At 40.5% G+C, this 17565-nt stretch overlaps 1 protein-coding gene across 8 annotated transcripts in view; it reads right to left on the bottom strand.

Annotated features, from left to right (window-relative positions):
• The window catches only part of CACNA2D1 (calcium voltage-gated channel auxiliary subunit alpha2delta 1), a 642096-nt gene that overhangs the window by 76099 nt on the left and 548432 nt on the right, over positions 1–17565 (bottom strand). For 4 of the 8 annotated variants that reach the window (XM_053252730.1, XM_053252724.1, XM_053252725.1 and 1 more), the window contains 4 exons: positions 16809–16883; positions 15231–15304; positions 3156–3249; positions 305–376 (listed from right to left, as the gene is read on the bottom strand). In XM_053252730.1, coding sequence (XP_053108705.1) covers positions 305–376; positions 3156–3249; positions 15231–15304; positions 16809–16883 — 315 coding nt within the window. Of the gene's footprint in view, positions 1–304; positions 377–3155; positions 3250–6188; positions 6246–15229; positions 15305–16808; positions 16884–17565 lie in introns of all 8 variants that reach the window. The other 4 variants (XM_053252726.1, XM_053252732.1, XM_053252728.1 and 1 more) reach the window with 2 other exon arrangements.

Genomic DNA, 17565 nt, shown 5'->3' with positions numbered 1-17565 from the left:
TGGCCCAGATTCGTCATGTTACTGCTACAGCTCTTGGCTACAAAATATTTCAGATATTTTCCTGATTTCTTGACCATAATTTATGCTTTTGGTTATCTCTTTTATATAGCAGCTTGCCATGTTGTCCTGTTCCCTAATTAATATGGGGCCAAAGAACATAGACAGTATTGCTATTATTACTTGATCCCACAAGCGTCTCAACTCTAAGAGAACCGGCTACTCCAGAAAACAAACTACTTACCTAATACCGGTGAAGGCTCACTCAAGATACAAATTAAGATAATGATTAATTAGTATAATTTACCTCAACTTTAATATCATTTTCCAGCTCCGCATCCAGAAAATCCAGAGTCACCGGCTCCTGAGATTTGAGACTCTGAAGAAGAATGTATCAAACCAGCAAATAATGAACATATTTCTCCCTATATTTCATTCAGGATTAAATTGCTCAAAATGATTCAAATGCTATATTGAAACTAATTAGGGACCTAAAACAATTACTTACCTTGGATAGATACTTTTGCAAATACCTTTAAAGTAAACAGCCTTTCTTGTAGATTCAGATATGGTAACTATAAGGTACTCATTATGTTGAGGCTAGGCTACAGAATGTATTCTAATGGAGCGTCCTTCCTTTATAGCTTAGAAAATGCAATCAAGGGAGTTTATAGAAGCCTACATCCTGACAGAGTTGTGTTGCCACCACTGCAGAGAAACAGCACTGACTCCCTATTGTACTTATTTTGGGCCCATTAAACCATATGCTATCAATGGTATGGACTCCATGCCTAGGCAATTGCTTCCTCACCTATATTCTAACTAAGGCAGAGAAGACTAATATTTATCTCTCTCTTTCTCAACAATGACATTCGGGAGAGAATTTATGTCACTTCCCTTTCAGAAAAATAAAAGGGAGAGCTGTAGGGTAGACAATTAAGGAAGGAATAAAGGAACAGAGTCTCCAAACCATTATCTTTTCCAGGAAATATCTGGAAGGGGAGGGGAATGGACACACAAAGTTTCCAGAATTCTGATAATTATCTCAGAGGGTCTGGGTTTCCAAGAGTAACCTCTGTTTATCCATTAGCCTTGTTTGTATAAACACATTTACAGAGAATCATCCTCTGCAAGTGTTGCACAGTTACAGAACGATCATCCTCTGGTGACCCTCCAAAGCCTAAGGGGCACAATAAAATGCTGTAAGACATTAAGATGGCATGGAATGATTTTACTACAATTGATTTAGAATGCATTATTCTGTAGGGTGGTTGTTGTTTGTTTTTAAAAGTTTTCCTGCCTGTCATAATTCCTTAGAATAGGGCCTGCTTCAGATGGCAGGTTAGCAGAGGCTGTTGCCACCATTTGCCGCTACGGCTCCTCATCCTGCACCTGTGATCCTTGACTTTAAAAAGAAAGGAAAGTACAGGGAAGAGGAAGAGAAAGAGTGGAGGACAAGAGTGGTGGGCTAGAGCCTCTCCCTGGACAGAGTGTATCCTGACAGCTGAGTGAAGCAAGATGCCAAATTCACATTTGGTGAAGCAAGATGCCATGTGTCACCGGGCAAGGGGGAGGCAGTGGTAGTGGCACCTGGCATCCCACCCCAGGCATGGGCTGATCTTAGGGCAGCCCTACCTCAGTACCAGATGCAAAAGTCACTGATGCAGAAATGTATATTTTTCTCACTTTGATTTTCGCATCCTAGCCTTAGATGTTTTAAAATGTAAGAGTTATTACAAAAAACAAATTAAAAGATTACAACGAAACCATCTCCAATTTGATTAGACTTTGGATCGGTACACGAAAATGCTTTCCATGTAAGGATTTTAAAAAACAGTTTACATTATGACACGTAGTGTAGGGATGTGCACGAATGCAGGGACGTTCACAAGGTTCATGCACTGGTCCAGTGCCAAATTGGTTCAGACAAGGTCCAAATTGGTTTGGCACTGCAGGGAGGGGAGTGGCGAGTGGGAACCTGTGCATGCTGCTGGCACGCACATGGAGTCCATGAATGCACCGATGCCATGTGCGTGCCAGGACTGTGTGTGGGTTCTTGGGGGCAGCAGCATTGCAGCAGGAAGTTGCATTTGGTGGCGGACTTCTTTATTAAAGATTCCACTCACCACTACCCCACTACCATGGTGCCGACCTCATCCAAACTAGTTTGGCGCCAAACCAGTGCAAGAACCTTAGTTTGTGCACATCCTTAACATAGTGAGCAATATATACTTAATCATTGTTTCTCTATCTCACCAACATGGCTCTGTAAAGCACTCAGAGAGGCTGACCTGACAAACATCGAAATTTTATCCATGAAACTTCAAAAGACCACAAAAGGTCTGTAGTGGTAAGGAGAAAATCATTTGAGCCACATGGTTAGCCACTACATACAAACAACTATCTGGTAATGGCCACTACATGAATAGATTTAAAATGGCCTCCATTTGGGAAAGTTTACACTGGATCTTGCAAGAGTGAATATGTATTTTCTTAAATAATGAAAGACGGAATTTTCATTCTGACATACCTTAATTAAAAACCTTCATTGCTTTGAGGGAATTTTAATGGTATAAACAAGAGATAATTTAACTTCATAAGCTTGATTTTGGAAGATTCATCTAAAGCACAGCTCAGTCACAGATACATCCAAGTGATGTTAGCAGAACCATGTGCAAAGAAAGGAGGTGGCTGGCCAGAATCTATAAATAGCTATGGGCACTGAGGTTTGAAATAAGGTATGTTGGAAGACTGACCAGTCACATTCTTATGGAGCAATTTCATAAGGTACTGGGGAGATAGTAATTTCATTGTTTATGTTTATTTTTAATTTAAAAATTAAAATAAAGACTTGCTTTGTTAAAAAAGAGGATATTTTATCTTAGAGAAGGACATATTCAAACACTGGTAGTAAAATAAAAATACAGGAAAATTGTTTATCTATATAATTTCATGCAATGGCTAAGGAGCTTATTCATCTGGGCAAATAAATCAACGTAATTTGAATAAATCAACTTCAGAAAAAATAATCATAATATTGAAATGGATGAGAAACACATTTTTAAAAAGACAGTTATTTAAGCTTTGATGATTTCACATTAAAGCTTAGCTCTAAAACAAAAAGCAACAAAGACCATTTTGAGAAATAAATTTCTTACATGCAATTGAATGGTTTTAGAAGGATCAAACCCAGGCAACACGCATGCAGGGATTGCCATGGCAGAAGCAGTATTGCAGTCCATGTCCCATTCCAAAATATAAAGCAAGGATACAAAAGAAAACAAAATGATAAAGAAGCCATAATGGAAAACCAATTGATTGTGTAAAGTGATTTGTTTTTAATGATGGTCCAGTTTAGGCAGTTAAAGAGTCTCAAAGCTTAGGTGAGGAAAAAACTCCCATGAAACTAATCGAATAAAAGTACACAAGGGTTTGGTTTGGACGATACTTGTCTGCTGGTCCAATCACACATGAAAATAGTGCATGCATGAGTCCTCCCCCAACCCCCCGGTACACTGAGGCATTGCTCATTAATCACATGGGGTGGGGGTCATCTGAATTGCCCCTCTACACATGCTGCATTTACAGTGCACGTAGAGGAGTGGTTCAGATGAACCCCCCCCCCGAAATTATGGAAAGATGCCTGACAAGAAGGCAAAAGGACATGCACGTTCATAACATATACATAGCCTTATTGCCTCTAGTCAGGCCAGCAGACTAAGTATGATGTGGACCAGCACAATACATAATTTTTAGGCTGTATTTCCAAAGAAAACAACTGTGTCACTAGTAAAATGCTAGGGAACAATCCACTGGGAAATTCTCTTGCAACTACAACTGTACAACACATTGTAGCTGGGGCTGATGGGAGTTGTAGTTCAGCAATATCTGAAGCCCCCCAGGTTGGGAACCACTGGTCCAACTTATAATATCTATCTAAAAGCATGAAATGCAAGAGACTTTTGCAAGAGAATTTCTCCAGTGAATTGTTCCCAACCTGGGGGTCTCCAGATGCTGCTGAACTACAACTCCCATCAACCCCAGCTACAATGTATTGTACAGTTGTAGTTCAGCAACATCTGGAGGCCCCCAGGCTGGGAACCACTGGGTTAGACCAAAAATAACTAAATGAACTTTATAATTTCAGAGACCCTTACAGTCTAAGATTGTATTGCAAGGGCTTATTATTTTAGCTTATTTACCATAACCCATTTAATATATTTATTATATTTTAAGCACTATAGGAAAAATAATGATAGTAATTAATAAGAAGGGATAAGTTGTAAAACAACAATGACTGCAAGACTAATCTGTACACGGGTCTTGGTAAGGATCTTGGGTCTCTGGAATCTTAGCCATGCACTTTCTTAACCAAAGGATGTACTGTTCCACCAAGTGTGAGACTCCATTAACTGTTCTTTTCCCATATAATGTAGATGGCTTTATACAGCAATCCTGTGTGATCTGCATTTTTCCAAATCCTAACATCCATGTATAAAACATTACTGCGCAATGAAGGTTATAATTGCCATGCAAGAGCTACACTAATAGCAAAGTATGTCACTAACAAGAAAATACCAAAGCAAGCTAGAGCATTGACTTGCAGCATGGCTGTGGTGAGCAAGGGCCTATTATTTTAGTTTACAAGGTAGACTTGAAGGATAGGAGAGAAAGAACTGGTGCAGCAACATAAACATGGGATTGGTAAACCATCATTCAGTATGGCTGTACCTCATTATCTGCGGGGGTTGCATTCCCGCATATTATCTTGGGAAATGAAACCATGAATAATGAGGCATTGAATCTATGGGATCATGGGGGTTGGGTTCTTAGACCCAAAAAGTGCCCCCAAACACAAAAATGCTGTGTTTTTTACCTATACACTCCACAGGCCTTTGAGAGTCCAAGGATTCCCACACACAAACCCCAGTCCCAAAGTTTATGTGAAAAATCACTGGGGCTTTTTGTTTTTGTTTTTCAAACCAATGAGCCACAAAATGGGTTTCCTCCACAAAATGGTGTCCAGAAATGAACTCTGAGGTCATTTCCGGTCACCCCGACCCATGGATATGCAGAATTGAATTAAATCCTTTTTGGCCGGCCGCCCCCCCCCCCAATGCCCAAGTCGATTGTTAATTACTCAAATGCAGATACGCAAAACTGTGGATGCTGGATCTGCGTATAGCAAGGTACAGTTGCATTCTTTTGCAAAAGGTGTTCTTTAAACTTTAAAAAATGGCTGGTATTTGTGTTTGTGCACATTTAGAAATTTTATACATAAAACTAACATCTTTTCACACTGAATCTGAAAAACAAGTTTCAGTGGCTGTTTGTGAAGTATTTTGTGTACAAATTGCCTGGTTTGTGGTGCACCTTACTGTGGCTGACATCTAGACTAACACTGTGCTGATACAAGAGTGTTTCCCTTGCTTTGCGGGAAGGGGCAATTATTGCCAATCTATCCTTTCCTCTGCAGCCACATGTGAATCCTGAAAATATGTCCCTGAGAGTACCACAGTTCTTGGAGAGATGTTTTCAGGAGGTGCAGGTAGCTGCAGAAGGAAGGGAAGGATCACTGACAATTCCCCACTCTCACCTTCTGTGATGGAAAACACTGTTGTATCAGCATGGTGTTACTCTGGATGTCTGTCACTTCACGACACATTGCTTCAAACTAAATATGCGCCACTTTCTGATGTCCATTTGGGAACCCATAGAAGTAACACTGCACAAATTCTTATTTGCAGTGCACTCTCTATAATATCATACTTGCTGACAGATCCCTATTTTCCCATTCATCATTCACCTGAATGGGAAAATAGGGACATGTTGGCAGGTATGTAATATGTCCATTAACGTTATGTAGGGGCTTCAAATTTATAATAAATGCATCCAAAATGAGTAATCTCCCTTTCTCCTTCCTGATTTATTATTTCTCTGAAAAAGTTAAGGAGAGTTATAGCTAAGGAACAAATTTAATTCTTAATTATTAGTTATTAGCAAATTTAGTTCTAAGTTGCTAGCAACAACAATCCACACTAATCTTGCAAACTTCATGCTTTGGACGTTACTTATTTTTTCCAAACAGCCTAGTTATGTTATATCTAGGAAGCTAAATAGAAGCTCTCTAATCTCTTTTGCAGCTCTATGCATTTTTAAACACACTAACAGTCACCTCCATCCATAGTTACCTGGACATGGGGTCTCCTTTTTCTCAAATTAATTTTGGGTATGCCCACACCAATGTGCTAAAGTAACAAAACAGCAGTGATTTATATTTTCACACCTTCATTGACAGTCATTTGTGATTTATGATTATAATGTAAGTGTGTTCGATACTTTTGACAAGGTTTTTGACAAGGAGCACAGGCCTTTTAAAATGCTCTTTAATCCTAACCAAATGTACTCAGTGGACGTAGTTCAATTGATTTCAAATCAGGATGCATGTATTTGCAGCACAGGTGGTTTCATAACAGCAAGGTGGGCAAGGAGGCAGAAACACATAAAAAAGCTTAATCATGTGAAATGAGAACTTAATCTGTACCATCTGACAGAAATAATATCTGCTTACATTTTAATTAACTGAAAATGTCTTGCTTTTTCATGGAATTTGTCTTGCATAATTGTGTTACTCAATCCCCAACCCTTTTATTTCCTTCAGACAACAAATGAGTTCAGATGTTTATTGGTCAGTCATAGGCATTGCATTATAGAAAGTAGTATGTGCGAACTTTTGAGAGGCAAGAATTGCTCAGATCAAGCAGCCACACATGAACTGTCTGCATCACATACTATTTAAGACTGTGGTGGACGGGACTGCAGTCCTGGAACTCAGAACCATGCACAGTCTGTCATTGCCCAGCAAAACATGTATGGTATTGTAACAAAACCTTGCACTGACTGAGTGTAAAGTTCTAGTTTGGATGCTTTCCAAAAATTGCAACTCTCTTCAGTTTGCTTTTAGCAAGAAGTTGCAAGCAAAATCTTGCATGCCCTGGAGAGCAGAGATAGCTTTGCAGTGATCAGCTGGTTCTTGCCCCAGGAGTGCCTGTGTCCCTGGGAAATCTAACTCAAGAGGAGTCAATCTGCCTGGTGGAACTTCAACAAGGATCTGCTAGTTAGCTTCTTTATTATATTTGGTTTGAAGTGTGGTGTTGTAACGTCTGTCTCCCTCACCCCTGTTCAAATCCAAGCCCTTACCGCGTGGGTAAAATAAACCACCCTTTGATTTCATTATTGCTGGTCTGTGCTTAGTGTGTCTAATCCCAAACCTTCCCATAGCTGTTTGGGGACCGCTTTTGTAAAAAGGGAGTAGCTTGAGGGCTAGCCATCCTACCCTGTCAGGAGGGCCATTACAACCATGACATGGGCATAGACTCTACCCCCAACCTTGGAATATTGAAGTCGGTAGCTACAGGCTTGGATCAGAAACAGAAAGCCGCTTATTAGTGAAGAAGGAAGATACTGTGCCTATTGAAACAATATTCTCATTGAACCTTCATGAATCCAAAAATACCACATTCCCTGTCTTCACTGGATGTTGAAATCAATTAATGAGCAGATGTAAGACAAGCATTGTTCAGAGCACTGTTGTAGTGCCAATCAACCTGGGAGCTATATGCATGCTAAGGCAGTCTTCCATTCCTCACTGGATGAGGATCTACAGGTGTAACAAGATGTGGTGTGTGTTTCTAAGTCCAATCCAGCAGTCAGGGCTACACACATGGAGTCCTTTGTAAAACATTTAAATCTTGGTAACCATTTATAGGACTAGATTTATCTACCCCCCCACCCCCCGCCCAAAGTATTTTCCTTTCAAACAGCCAATTGCCAGAAAATTAGCCTTTAAAAGGGCCTCTGCATATCCAACTCTTCCACACTACTCCATTGGATCAGGTGGCTTTGCGTGTAGTAAGAAATGCAAGTAATATAAGCCATACCCAGTTTGTGCATCAGACTAGTTCAATGACTAATCAATGGCTGAGTCAAAAGACTGCAGGGCAACACTCTGCAGGTCAGGGAAAAGGCTCTCATTTAAGCCCTATTCAGAGATTATACTGTACAAGCATTCAGGTGTGTCTACACATGTACGTGTTTTTTTGTGAATGACTGCATGCATTCATTTTGAAAGTGAACCTGGGTACTGACCTCCTTGGTACAAATAGGAATTGCACTGCTGTATGTGTGTTGAACATAATTGTACTTGCATACAGATCTGTACATGCATTGATCATAACATCTGAAGAGGGCTATTGACTGTGGCTGTTAAGCATCCTAGCTATGTATTATTGAACAGATTTTATATAGCTATATAAATAAAAATAACCATTAACAGGTAGTAGTTTCTAGTTTTAAAATACATCCCTAAATCATATTTTATGCATAAAATAAATCCTAATAATTACATTTTCAATTTGAATTCACAAACTAAGGCATATCATCCTTACTAAGATTTGATTTGGATTTAGGAGTTTTAAATTTATTTGATTGTGTGTTGCAAATTTTAATTCAACAGTGTAATACTTGCAAAAAGACTGACGAAAGTTGTCATTAAACCATCCTACACCAAAAATAAATAAAAATGCCTTTAATTCTTATTTCTTCATTTTAATAGGGTGAATTCCCCTCAGTTTGATTTGGAATCAGCTTGGCATTTACAAGCTCTTTTGGTTAGCACTTGTAAAGTATTTAGTGCTTTGCAAGTTGCTGAGCATTTGGTGACCATTTGTTTGCTGGGAGTTCTATGCCAACTTGTCATGTTGTGACATGTGTACCAATGGTGACATGTAAATGCAAAATGGATATAGACAGACAAAATGATTTATCTTTGGTTTTGAACCATGATGATGCTTTTATATGGAAGAGTAGAGTAGAGTAGTGTGCATGTGCGATACCAGAAATGGGCCCAAAATGGCCCAATCTATCATTTGGGAGGCAGGCGGGCTCAGGGAAGGAGCTCATGCCGCTGCCTCCACCTCCCCTGCCCTGGTCTCCCCTTGAGTATCCTCACACCTCACTGGCCGCCCTGTCCCTGCCTACAACAGTGGTTGAAAAAATACTATTTTTTTTTTTTTTTAAATTAACTTGCCCCGACCCCCACTCCCAAGCCCTCAAGTGGGGGGCCTTCCAAAATCCTTTAGGCCCAGGCTCCAAAATTACCTAGTTGTGCCCCTGCTCCCCAGTGATGTTCACCTGGCACCATCACTTTGTTCTTTTAGATGCCAGGTGAAGACCTTTTTGTTCACTCAAGCTTTTTAAAACTGATTTAAAAAACAAGTTTTAAAATTGTTTTGTATTGTATTTTTTGATGTGTTATGATAACAAATAAAGTTGTTGTTGTTGTTATTATTAACAGTGGCTGCTGTGTAGCCCACAGGGACATATTCCTGGAAGTAAAACAACACTTTTGGAGGGAAGGGAGAGCAATAAAATTTTCTCTCAGTCTCCTACATACATGCTCTGGTGCTCAACAAGCCTTTGGCTACACTCAGAGTAGCCCTCCCTACAAGGGTGCAGCTTCTACTCTATCCTCCTAATGCTTTGCTGGATGTCAACCATTGATTTAAAAAAGCTGGTGGTATAATTTATCAGAGAACCTGCTGAAGGTGCAGCAAGACATAACGAGAATTAATGTTGATTTAGAAAGGATTACTACACAGGACTATAAATTACAGGGTTGTTGTGTTGTACCAGTTTTGAGTGAGATTTTCAGAAAGAAAGGATTTCAGAAGGCACTCAGAAGGAGGCAGAACACTCTCACCTTTTCAAATGTAAGTATGTAGCTATTTTTTTGTTTGCATCTACAATATAATTTCTGGTAGAGAAGATAAAGATGTTGTGATTAGTATGTTAGATGATTTTTGACTTACTGACTAAAATTAAAATGGTAGGTTAAAGAAGAACCAGAGTATAATGGGAAACTTTCTTTGCAGAGTACCTTAGCTCAGAAGCAAGTTCTTACATCATCTGAACAACATGCATCTCAATAATGACAGTCAGAACTATGCATAATACTCAATTGGGATGTTCTGTGACAAACATACAAATATTCCACATAGTTGATAAAACAATAGGTGTTTGTTGTTTGAAGAACATTCTGAACATCCACCAGCAGATTTTAGAGTGCCTTGTATTTTAGAAAATTTATCTACAACCAATGTTCAGAAAACATGGAGGGAAAATGTCACCCAATAAACATTATTGGCACTTTCTAAGGAAATTAGTACCTTCCACCTTTGAAAGAGATTTCACATCACCAAGAACCATAGTATGGAATTATTCACCAATTTTTCACTCACACTTGTACTTCTCAGAATGTTCTCAAGTCTCAACAACAAACAAAAACATTTGATCATAAAAATCTATCTCTCTAAACATAAAACCAGCTCTAATGCATTGTAAATAACCAGTCCCAAAGACCTTGTAAGTTGCCACTTGCTAAATAACTATTTATTGAAGAATTGCTGCAGAATGAAATGGGGTGAATGGCAACCAGAGCTCTATCCCAGGTGCGATAAAACTAGCAGTAGTCTCCTGGGAAGAATGAAAATTACAGAAACAGGGGAAGCGGAGCAAAATTGTAAAAGGAAAAATGATGAAATCACTGTACATGAAAAAATAAATGTCTAATCTATTTCTCCATGTCAACATTATCAGGAGAAGGCATATCCTGCCTGAATGCCTGCTTGGAAGCAGTAATGGGCTGGATGAGGGATAACAAACTGAGACTGAATCCAGACAAGACAGAGGTACTCATTGTGCGGGGTCGTCACTCAGGAAGCAATATTGATCTACTTGTTCTAGATGGGGTCACACTTCCTCAGAAGGAACAGGTACGCAGTCTAGGAGTGCTTCTGGATCCACACCTGTCCCTGGTCTCCCAGGTTGAGGCAGTGGCCAGAAGCACTTTCTATCAGCTTCAGTTGATAAGCCAGCTGCGTCCGTTTCTTGAGCTTCATGATCTCAGGACAATAGTACACTTGCTGGTAACCTCCAGACTTGATGACTGCAATGCGCTCTATGTGGGGCTGCCTTTGTATTTAATCTGGAAACTACAATTAGTACAAAATGCGGCAGCCAAGAGACCATATTACTCCTATATTACAGGAGTTACACTGGTTGCCAATAACCTTCCAGGCAAAATACAAAGTGCTGGTTATAACCTATAAAGCCCTAAACAGCTTAGACCCACGGTACTTAAGAGGGCGTCTTCTTATGCATGATCCCCATCGTCCACTGCATACATCAGGGGAGGCTCATCTGCGGCTGCCTTCATGTCATCTGGTGGCCACCCAGCAACGGGCCGTCTCTGTTGTCGCCCCGAGACTTTGGAACATGCTTCCCGTGGGAATAAGAGTCTCCCTATCTCTAGCGGCTTTAAAAAAGTGTCTGAAGACTCATCTTTTTACCCAGGCCTTTTAGCTTTTTAACTTTTTAAATTCTAGATTGTTTACTGATTTGTTTTAAACTGTTTTTAACATTTAATTGATTTTCATGTTTTGTTTTTGTTTTGTTGTGAACCGCCCTGAGACCTTGGGTTGGGGTGGTATACAAATACGTTAAATAAATAAATAAATAAATAAATAAATGCAGACCAATTTATCCTGAACCCATTTTTTCCACATTTACTCAGAGTGAATCATTGCTCTCCACCTGCTGGGGAAGAGAGGGAGAGCACAAGGGAGTGAAGCAACATTCTGGGTTACTGAGACAGTGAGCCAACCTGTCATCATGCTTTGCAGCATGGTGGCAGTCATTTTTGCTGCATACTTTATAAGATCATGGCAGTTCACATTAAAGGACACAATGCATTACATCTCTTACATTATCTTTCATCCAGATGATCTGAAACGGGGGGGGGGGGGATCATTATTTGGCATTAAGCTGAGGAAATACAAAATTGTTGCTCCCTTGACCTTTATACAACATCACTCAAATGGATTTCACTAGTTCACCTGATCTTCCCATTAAACAGAATTCTTATAATTATTGCAGTTTGCTCCTTCTATTTCCCTACTCTTAGAGAACCATTTGCAAACATATTTGTCCACTGAGGAATTTCTAATTTCTGCATTCTGAAGGATTCTGGGGCATATTCTAGAGTACACAATCGGTTTAAACAGCACATCAACTATGTTGGGTCTCAAACTGAGAATACCTACAACTGAGAACACCCACAGGCATTGGCTCCCAGTCTGTTTCCGGACCCAATTCAAAGTGTTGGGTTTAACCTTTAAAGCCTAAATTAGGGGTGTGCAATTCGGATTTTCGGGTGATTCGGCTCGGACCCGAGCCGAATCACCCCCGTTCTGTTTTGTGCCCGAATCTGGGTCACCCGAATCAACCTTGATTCGGTTCGGATTCAGATTTAATCTGAATCCGAATCTGAATCGATTCAGGGGGGTAAAAAGGGGCCCAGGGGCAAAATTTTGGGGTGGGGTGGTAGTGCCCAATGGGTAGAGTCTACCACCCCAATTTCGGGGGGATTGGGCAAAGTCCTGATTTTTTGTGAATTTTTAAAGTTTTAGTGACTTTGGGGCAGTTCGGGGGCATAGCATGGGATTTGGGCAAAAGGAGTGGGGTGGGGTGGTAGTGCCTAATGGGTGCAGGCTACCACCCCAATTTCAGGGGGATTGGGCAAAGGGCTGATTTTTGGTAAATTTCTGAAATTTTCATGTCTTTGGGGCAGATTGGGGCATATTGGGGCAGAAAGTGGGGCCTGGGGCAGAATAGTGGGGTGGGGTGGTAGTGCCTAATGGGTGCAGGCTACCACCCCAATTTCAGGGGGTTTGGACAAAGGGGTGATTTTTTGAGAATTTTTGAAGTTTTGGCGACTTTGGGGCAGTTTGGGGGCAGAAAGTGGATCTGCCCCAAAATAGTGGGGTGGGGTGGTAGTGCCTCATGGGTGGAGGCTACCACACCAATTTCAGGGGGACTGGGCAGAGGGCTGATTTTTTGAGAATTTTTGAAGTTTGGGTGTCTTTGGGGCAGATTGGGGGCAGAAAGTGGATCTGCCCCCAAAGGAGTGGGCTGGGCTGGTAGATAGTGCCTAATGGCTGGAGGCTACCACCCATCCCCAATTTAAGAGTGATTGGGCAGAGGGGGGAATTTTGGTGAATTTATTTTTATGAGGTTTGTCTTCATAAGGTGAAGTGTGCTAAATTGATTACTTCCTCATATTATTCATAGTAAAGGAAAGTGTGAAAAAGTGAAAGTGGGGTCATGAGAGTTGTTTAATTGAAAAAAATCTCATTTGCTATGATAGAATGAGAATTCACACCTCAGAAAAAACTTCTGAGGTGTGAATTCTCATTCTATCATAGCAAATGAGATTTTTTTCAATTAAACAACTCTCATGACCCCACTTTCACTTTTTCACACTTTCCTTTACTATGAATAATATGAGGAAGTAATCAATTTAGCACACTTCACCTTATGAAGACAAACCTCATAAAAATAAATTCACCAAAATTCACCCCCTGCCCAATCACTCTTAAATTGGGGATGGGTGGTAGCCTCCACCCATTAGACACTATCTAGCAGCCCACCCCACTCCTTTGGGGCAGATCCACTTTCTGCCCCCAATCTGCCCCAAAGACACCCAAACTTCAAAAATTCTCAAAAAATCAGCCCTCTGCCCAGTCCCCCTGAAATTGGTGTGGTAGCCTCCACCCATTAGGCACTACCACTCCACCCCACTCTTTGGGGGCAGATCCACTTTCTGCCCCCAAACTGCAACAAAGTCACCAAAACTTCAAAAATTCTCAAAAAATCACCCCTTTGTCCAAACCCCCTGAAATTGGGGTGGTAGCCTGCACCCATTAGGCACTACCACCCCACCCCACTATTCTGCCACAGGCCCCACTTTCTGCCCCAATATGCCCCAATCTGCCCCAAAGACATGAAAATTTCAGAAATTTACCAAAAATCAGCCCTTTGCCCAATCCCCCTGAAATTGAGGTGGTAGACTGCACCCATTAGTCACTACCACCCCACCCCACTCCTTTTGCCCAAATCCCATGCTATGCCCCCGAACTGCCCCAAAGTCACTAAAACTTTAAAAAATCGCCAAAAATCAACCATGAACCGAATCACCCGAATTTTTTGTGCCCGAAATTCGGGTGATTCAGCTCGTGCCCGAAAAAATTTGGGGGACATCGGGGGTGATTCGGTTCGGCCCCGAATCACCCGAAATTGTTCATTTTGGGCACAGATCGTTCTGTGCCCGAAATTTTTTGCACATCCCTAGCCTAAATGGCTTGGGACTGGGTTACCTGAGAGAGCGCCTTGCCTCATATTTTCTGACTTGGACCTTAAGATCTTCTTCAAAGATCTTCTCTGAGTGCCCCTGCCAAACGAGATTAGGCAGGTGGCTACTAGGGAGAGGGCCTTTTCGGTAGTTGCACCCCATTTATGGAACAGCCTTCCCATTGAGGTTCACCTGGCATCATCGCTTTGATCTTTTAGATGCCAGATAAATACTGTTCCCTTCACTCAGGAATTTTAAATTTGATTTTTAAATTTGATTTTTAAAACTGACTTTTACAAAGTGTTTTTAATTATTTTTGTTACGTATTTTGTGTGTGGTGATTTCATGTGTTTTATGTGTTTTTGCTCAATGTTTTCATCCTGTGTTGTGAGCCACCCAGAGAACAATTTGTTATGGGGCGGCTAACAAATAAAGTTGTTTATTAATTATTATCATCATTAAACTTACTCATTCATTTATTCATTCATTTGAAGAAACATATTTCTATACTGCCCAAAACCTGCATGTCTGGGTGGTTTATCATCCTCCCAAAGATGCAACTCATCATCATTTGTCCTCTGAACATGCCTAAGGAGAAAAGCTCACATTGGTGGACAAACTGTCCTTCAGGGAAGATTTTCTGTCATTTTTAATCTCATCAAAAAGATACTGATGAATCCTGAGGAATTCAATAGTCAGTTTGATATGAATATTCCATATAGATTGATTCTAAGTCCACAGACAGATGGAAAACTATTAGTTAAAAATCTCATGCAGGTTCCTGGTGACAATTTGTGAGAACACAATGGTTAAAATTGGGTATGAACTAGGTTCAAGGTGCCTAGGAACGCAGTTTGAAAACCATTACTCCTGGTATATAAAATACACTTCCAGTCTAGTTACACCTCCACCCCTTCCACCCCCTCCACCGGTGACAAACTATAAATTGTTAAAATAATTTAGAAACCAGAACATATTACATACCTTTGGTTGAAGATTTGGATGAAGTAGTACATAACCATTGGGGTCAATTGCAAAGTAATAGCCATTCGGACACAGCTAGGGAGGGGGGAAAAGTAACTATATTGTGTTGCTCATTATGGTGGCATCAAAAAAATACAAACCTTTTTCTAACATACTAGGCCAGCTTTGAATGCATATCTGCCAACCAAGTAAAAAAAAAAAAAAAGAACAAATAACCTTTCTCAAACATACTAGGTCAGCTTTGAATCCGTATCTGCCAACCAATCAGCATCATGCAGATGAGGAACCTGTGCATACACACCTCCCCAATACAGTGAACCATCCCATACATAGGGATAGCTTGTCTGAACTGCCCCATACCTCATGACTGACATACTACTTTAAAGTAGTATTTAATTCACAAGTTGAGGGATGAACTGTGATTAGGGGGCAGCAGAACAGCAAACATGTGATTATGTGGTGACGAAACAGCACGTTGGAATGCACACATTCTTCCCACAAACATGATGTAAGGTTGTGCACAAACTAAGGTTCGAGCACATCTTCAGCACCAAACCAGTTCAGACAAGGTCCAAACTGGTTTGGCACCATGGGGAGCAGAGCAGTGAGCAGGAGCTTTAAGAAAGAGGAGAGTAGGTCCTTGGCACCCCATGCAGCTTCCTGCTGAGGTGGCACGTGTCCCAAGTACCTGTGTGTGGTGCCATGACACACATGGTGTTCATGCATGTGCAGGCACCATGAGTGTGCTGGTGCCACGCACGAGTACTTGGAATATGCACCACCCCAGCAGGATGCTGCATGGGGTGGTGGAGCACAGGTAAGGACATGCTCTCCTATTTCTTAAAGCTCACGCTCACTGATCCCCTTCCCGCGATGCTGAACCTATGCTCAAACCTCGGTTCATGCACACCCTTAACATGATGCAGAGATGCTGGTGAATGTATTGTCTGAACTGACACAAAGAATAGCTAGAATATGCATTTTCTCAGCTACTAGCTGCAGAAATTGTTAGAAAACTGAGCTAATGCAAAGGAGAGGAGTTTTGAAATCTGTTTTAAAATCTGTTCCCATAGATTTCATTTTAGCAATTGGCTAAGTAATACTGGGTACTACCCAATAAAATCATATATACATGACATAAATAGTACTTTCCAGTTTGTAAAGTTGTATATAAGTTGAAGATAAGTTCACTCGAATCATAATTAAAATGGTGCATACTGTATATCTGCAGTGCAGGGAATCATGTTTGCCATGTAGTGCACTGCATGTGAGTAGCTTAATATGTATAGTTAGGCCTTCTACTTTCAGAGCTACAGAACATACAGGTCAACTACAACAGACTAGACAATTAATGGACAGTTCTGGATATGAGCTCTGTGGGAAAGAAACATCTCCCTGAAGCATCACCAGCGGAAAAGAAAAAAAGGGGAAATGACAGGGGGAAAGAAGGGGAATAATCTTTTGATTTCTAGCCAGAGGAATATTAGATAAACTGGAAGAGAGTTCTGAACAGAGTTCAAGCTTCAGCACAGTTAAAAATAGACAATATGGCAAAAGTACAAGGAAAAAAGAGACTTACTGTAAACCGTGGGGTCAGTTTTTTAATTTCTTCTAGAGCCACGTCAACTCCCATTACTCCAAGTATCAGCTGGTTCTGGCATAAGATTTTTTTTAACGTTAGTTTTCAGATGTTTGGATTTAAAAGATTAGTGGATGTGCAAATCTGAACTCCCCGCCCCCACTTGTTTAAAAACTTAAACTGTTCCTAGATGTTTAACTGTCATAATTATGGCTATAACCAAACAAGCTACTATACCCATATGAGTAAGACTGAACTGTTAAGGAGATATAAAACACTTCATCATGTCCCACCCATACAGGAATGTTTTTAGATGCACCTATAATTTTGCAATGTCGAAGCCTTACATACATAAGCTATGATGAACATCAGCAATGAGGGGGGAATGGTAATCAAAACTGACATATGAGTCATCACAAATGTCAGATGTCAAGAGAAATACCACAGAGGTTTCTTTCTACCCATTTGTTGCAACCTGTTGCCTGTAAAATTAGTATTAATTCAGATTAATACAGTTTTAAGCTAAATATCAAGTCAGTAAACAACATACCCACACATTTTAACAGAGAGATGCACACAAAATGTTTGTAAGGAAACAAAACTGCCATTTGCTTATATACAGTCTTCTTTGCTCTGAACCTCTTTTTTTTGTTAATTAAGTGGACTTGTCCTATCACTCACTTCTCCAGGTATCAGAATTAGAACTAGGGATGTGCAAAACGTTTCGGGCACAGATCGATCTGTGCCCGAAACGAGC

The sequence above is a fragment of the Hemicordylus capensis genome, chromosome 5 (assembly GCF_027244095.1).
Source record: "Hemicordylus capensis ecotype Gifberg chromosome 5, rHemCap1.1.pri, whole genome shotgun sequence".
NCBI classification, from domain to species: domain Eukaryota; kingdom Metazoa; phylum Chordata; class Lepidosauria; order Squamata; family Cordylidae; genus Hemicordylus; species Hemicordylus capensis.
The sequence above is the reverse complement of the archived record's forward strand: the minus strand, read 5'-3'. Positions and strand labels throughout refer to the sequence as shown.